Raw genomic sequence first — 5,818 nt, 5'->3', positions numbered from 1 at the left:
CTGATTGTTTTTTTTTCCCATGTCTGATAAAAAGTCATAAAACATTATCATTGTTTCTTTCTCGCAGGTGCCGCCTGGTCAGATTATTTTAGCAATTTCTACTTGTCTTTCTTATTTTAGAAAATGCACATTATTTTGTTTTAGTATTCACATAGATGCATATTATCTAACAACAGCTTGCTTTAATTGTGATACAAAATAAGTAAAACACGCAGGAGAGTTATGAAAAAGAAATTGGCAGTTAACTACATACGTTAGTCAATTCTGCATTCAGAAAGAGGATGGGTGCTCTTCCTCAAGGTTTCATTGGAACATTACAAGGTCAAAGACAGAAAGGATAGATCAGGGGGGTGTTTGGTATAGGGAGTGAATTAAAGTTATAGGAAATTGGAAGCACTTTATCGACTGAACAGAGGTGTTCGAAAAATGGTCACCGATCTAAGTTTTCCCTCACTACTGTTGTGTGCCTGAGTGTAGTACACTAGATTTTTTAAAGATTGGCTTAATTTGTCACATGTACATTGCAACATACAGTGAAGTGCGTTGTTTGCATCAACAACCAGCACAGTCCGGGTCCGCTCGCATCCGGGGCAAACGGTTGTGTGGGCAATGTCCGTTAACCGGTCGTGTCCGTCCGTCTGTCTGTTCCCATCGCGTCTGGAGCCGCTTCGACCTCCCGCACAATGAACATCCTCAAGCTCTACCGCCCGATTGTTCCTTGTACTGCAACATTTGATGAAGAATTAAGTGAAGAATCAATAGTTACTATTGAAGGAAAGTTGACTGATGACCCTCTGAGATTCGATGTTAATTTTCAGAGGGGCGAGCATCCTGGTGCTGACATTTTATTCCATTTCAATTCCTGTTTTAAAGAGGAACTTGAAAAAATTATCTTTAATTCTCGCAGACCTGATGGCTGGGGATTTCAGGGTGAGAAGTATGAAAAGATTGCTTCCAGAGGTTCACTATTTAAGCTGGTGTTTATGGTGCGGAACATCTCTTTCCAGGTATCTGTGAACGGTAGACACATTCTGGACAACTCACATCGATTAGAAGATTAGAAGCCTGACACTGTTATAGTTTTCGCAGATATAGAAGTAGAAAGTATTGACGTCCTTAAACTTTGAATCTGAGACAAGGATAGCAACTGGATGAAACCTACAAAGCAAGGTTGAATTACACATCAAGAATAAAAGCACAAGAATTTCATCCTTGTAGCGTGGCATCTGTGCTTGGTTGGGAGCTGGTGTCTCCCCTTGGTGCTGCCCTCCAGTGTCCCACCATTGGGATGACAGGCTGGATTGCTGGGAGTAGTACCATCAATTGGCAGGTTGCTCAGGGTCTTGGTCTGTACATGTGTTTTCTTGCACAACCGTGTGTGTTTTTTTGTTTCCCCCTCATTACTTTGAATGTATGTTATGCACCTTGGCCGCAGAGGAACACTGTCTCGTTCGACTGTGCCATGTATGCTTTGAATGATAGTTAAACTTGTTTTGATTTGAAATGCTGAAAGGGATAAGAAGTGAAATTGTGTTTGGTGGTGGAATTTCATTGAAGTTGGTGGAAAATGTAGAGTATAGTTTATTGAAAGTGGAGATTGTGGGGTGAAGGGTGAGGATAGGAAGAATACTGTTCTTGTTTTATTCTGGATTCCAGCATCTGCGGTTTCTTATGTCTCTACTGCAGGGATCAATCTGGTGAACCTCTACTGGATTTCCTCTACTATAATATGCTTCCTCAGAGCGAGCCAAACTTTTACACAATTTTCTACTATGGTCCTTGTAATTGGAGAAAGGCACCTACCCACTTATACTCAGATACCCTTGCAATAAAGAACAACATTTCATTCACTTTCCTAATTCCTGATGATGCAAATGAAAATGCCACCTAGTGGATAAAGCATAATCAGCAACTTTAGCATTTAGTCACATCGACTGAATGTGCTCACTCATAGTCAAAGTCATACTTTATTGATCCTGGGGGAAACCACTGACAAGTTTCAAAAGCACTAATGTCTTTACTTTTTCTTTTATTTATTTAGGCATACAGGCCCTTCTGGCCCAATGGACCTCATTGTTCAGCAACCCACCTATTTAATATAGTACTAGCCTAATCACAGGACAATTTACAATGACCAATTAACCTACTAACCCAGGGGAAGCCAACCAGGGATCTATGGAACTCTTGGTTAATGGGAGGGGTCCATGGCATAAAAAAGGTTTGGAACCCCTGTACTAACCGGTACATAAGACCATAAGACATAGGAGCAGAATTAGGCCATCTGGCCCATTGAGTCTGCTCCACCATTCAATCATGGCTGATCCTTTTAAAATCTCCTCCTCAACTCCAGTTCCTGGCCTTCTCCCCATAACCTTTGATGCCATGTCCAATCAAGAACCTATCAATCTCTGCCTTAAATACACCCAACGACCTGGCCTCCACAGCTCCATGAGGCAAGAAATTCCACAAATTCACCACCCTCTGGCTAAAGAAATTTCTCCGCATCTCTGTTTTGAAAGGACGCCCCGCTATCCTGAGGCTGTGCCCTCTTGACCTAGACTCTCCCATCATGGGAAACATCCTTACCACATCTACTCCGCCTAGGCCTTTCAAAATTTGAAAAATTTCAATGAAGTCCCCCCCTCATCTTTCTGAATTCCAGCAAGTACAGACACAGAGCCATCGAACGTTCCTCGAATGATAACCCTTTCATTCCTGGAATCATCCTTGTGAACCCCCTCTAGACCCTCTCCAATGCCAGCACACCTTTTCTAAGATGAGGGGTCCAAAACTGGTCACAATACTCAAGGTGAGGCCTCACCAGTGCCTCATAAAGCCTCAGCATCACATCCTTGCTCTTGTATTCTAGAACTCTTGAAATGAATGCTAACATCACATTTGCCTTCCTCACCACTGACTCAACCTGCAAGCTAAACTTTAGGGTGTCCTGCACAGGGACTCCCAAGTCCCTCTGCATCTCAGATTCCTGCATTTTCTCCCCATTTAGAAAACAGTCCGCACATCTATTTCTACTACCAAAGTGCATGACCACGCATCTTTGGATATCTTTGGACTATGGGAGGAAACCGGAGCACCTGGAGGAAACCCACAAGCTCATGGGGTGGGACGTACGGTACAAGCATCTTACAGGCGGTGCTGGAACTGAACTCCGCAAGCCCTAAGCTAACCGCTATGCTACACTTACAAATATTTAATGCATCATTGGTCAACTTCCAAATCAAACTTTATACTATCGTTAAGAATAATTCAGTGAAATTCAACACAGAGGAAGACCTGGTTGTTATTTTTTTAGATTTTTGCCATTTTCATTTTTTTTTAATTTGTAAAAATGATACAGTAGAAATTGCTATTTTGCAAATTAAAAGTCTACTATCCAATAGTCCCAAATTGTGGAGCAGATGGTTTAATTATCTTGCATTTATTTCCTCCTTTTCAAATCACACAATGCTGTGCTTTTTAGTTGTGGTCTTCTCCTGGGACACACTTCCAGGTTGGTGAAATATTATAATCATTTGACAAATGAAAAAAATGTACAATATTTTCTAATTTGCATACTGCACCAGACTGATTAGACACAATCTAGACTTTTAAATCTATTATGCGAAAAACATATACTAGATACCAAATACACACACTTATGAAAATATGTGACCCTACCATTCCATATTCTTCTTTGGGTGCAAAGCCACATACCAGGTCACTTCCAGGGCCTATATTCCTGTCCACAACTTGATTTGATTTCCACCTAGGGAGAGGTGAGGCTGTGACAAAACCCAGGTGAGATGAACTTTTTTTTGAGAGTGTGTGCCCAAATTGATGGCAATCTTCTGAAGAAAAAATTTCTTGTGTGCATGGTAATTTTGAGCAGAGATTATTATTGATTACTGAATTAGTAACAATAATTATGGACTTCTTAAGAAACGAGTGAGGGTGCAGAGGAGACTTACCAGAATGCTGCCTGGATTAGAGAGCGTATCTTATGAAGATAGGTTGAATGAGCTGGGGCCTTTTTTTTTTGAGTGAGGGAGGATGAAAGTTGGCTTGATATAGGTGTCCAAGATGATAAAATGCATAAGTAGAATGGACAGCCAAACACTTCTTCCCAGGGCAGAAATGGCTAACACAAACAGACATAATTTTAAGATGATTGGAGGAATATATAGGGAAAATGACAGAGAAGATGGCAGCACGACGCAGTGCGCGCAGCTCTCCGGTGAAATGGTATTGTATTTGTAAGTAGGATGCTGTAGACAATTCTGATTTGATGGAGACAGACGTGAGAAGGCACAGAGGAACATCTGGAGAAAACTTCTGAAATGCCCAGTTCGCTGCTGCTGCTACTGTGCGATCAAGAATCTCCGGAGGGAAGACCCCAAAATACCCGGCTTTGCCTGCTGCTGGCGACTGAGGCTGAGGTCGAAGCGTTCGGCAGAGATGGTGCTCAGTACTCAGTGTCGGAGGGCTGATCAGAGCTCGAAGTTTTCGGATGACTCAGAGTCAGACTGTGGTCGGGCATGGCAGGGAGAGTTTTCTTCCTTCTCCCGTCTGCGTGAGACTTGGGACTTCTGAGAGACTTTGAACTTTTTACTGTGCTGATGGCCTGCTCTTCAACAAGTTACGGTATTGTTGCACTGTTGTAACTATATGTTATAATTATGTGGTTTTTGTTAGTTTTTCAGTCTTGGTCTGTCCTGTGTTTTGTGATATCACACCGGAGGAACATTGTATCATTTCTTAATGCATGCATTACTAAATGACAATAAAAGAGGACTGCGTGTCCTCATAATCTAATCTAATAAATTTTTGCATAGAAAATGATGGGTGCATGGAACTCACTGCTTTGGTGGCAGAGGAAGACACGTTGGTGACATTTAAGGGACTCTTAGACAGGTACATGGAATGAAGAAAAATGAAGGGTTCTGTGGGAAGGAAGGGTTAGATTTATGTTAAATTTGGCTAAAGGTCAGTATAACACTGTGGGCCAAGGGCCTGTACTGTGCTGTAATGCTCTATGTCCTGCAAAAGATGAGTCCTTTGCTTCTTATTTATGTGTATTCGTTGTTTTGCTATTTATAAAAATATAACAGATTGTCTATAATGGAGATAGATTGAAATAAAGAAGCATTTTAGAAAACCTGTTCAAAATTATTAGTATTAATCTTTTAAAAAGAGTTGAAAATAACATCACTTCTGAATAGTATCATTATTGTACCTCATACATAACCTAAGAAATTTGAATGTGAAATTATAAGCTTTGGTGCACATTCATAAAAGGTCAAGGAAAGTAAAATAAATATACTTTACTCTCATTGAGACTTCTGTTGCTGCACTAACAATGACAAATAATTGAAATCTGGCTTGTATTTTTTTAAATTTTTACTTAGAGATACAGCACAGTAATTTGGGGAGCTCAAACACGAGGAAATCTGCAGATGCTGGAATTTCAAGCAACACACATAAAAGTTTCTGGTGAACGCAGCAGGCCAGGCAGCATCTCTAGGAAGAGGTACAGTTGACGCCTTGGCCTGAAACGTCGACTGTACCTCTTCCTAGAGATGCTGCGCTCACCAGAAACTTTTAAATTTGGGGAGCTGATTGTTTTGAGAGTTATGCACGTAACTCTAGTTCCATCAGTAAAGCTACTCCCGCTATCCAAATACTGATCCATACTCCAGAACTGAGAGGATTTCTGACTGTATCATCCCACGTCACGCATTCTTGCAACCACTTAGCTGGCCTGAGATGTTGCTTGTGAAAACATGTCACTGCTCTTGGGTTGTAAAAAAAATGATTCGCT

At 41.1% G+C, this 5,818-nt stretch overlaps 1 protein-coding gene across 1 annotated transcript; it reads left to right on the top strand.

Moving 5' to 3' along the window:
- Positions 1-683: 683 nt before the first annotated feature.
- On the top strand, positions 684-1,061 carry LOC140187846 (galectin-8-like). The gene has a single exon (XM_072243640.1). The coding sequence runs from the start codon at positions 684-686 to the stop codon at positions 1,059-1,061; it is 378 nt and encodes a 125-aa protein (XP_072099741.1).
- Positions 1,062-5,818: the final 4,757 nt, after the last annotated feature.

This window comes from Mobula birostris, chromosome 25 (genome assembly GCF_030028105.1).
Source record: "Mobula birostris isolate sMobBir1 chromosome 25, sMobBir1.hap1, whole genome shotgun sequence".
NCBI classification, from domain to species: domain Eukaryota; kingdom Metazoa; phylum Chordata; class Chondrichthyes; order Myliobatiformes; family Myliobatidae; genus Mobula; species Mobula birostris.
The sequence above is the reverse complement of the archived record's forward strand: the minus strand, read 5'-3'. Positions and strand labels throughout refer to the sequence as shown.

Bases quoted from the DNA above. Each gene is read 5' to 3' on its own strand.
- LOC140187846 (XM_072243640.1), top strand. From the start codon at position 684: ATGAACATCCTCAAGCTCTACCGCCCGATTGTTCCTTGTACTGCAACA.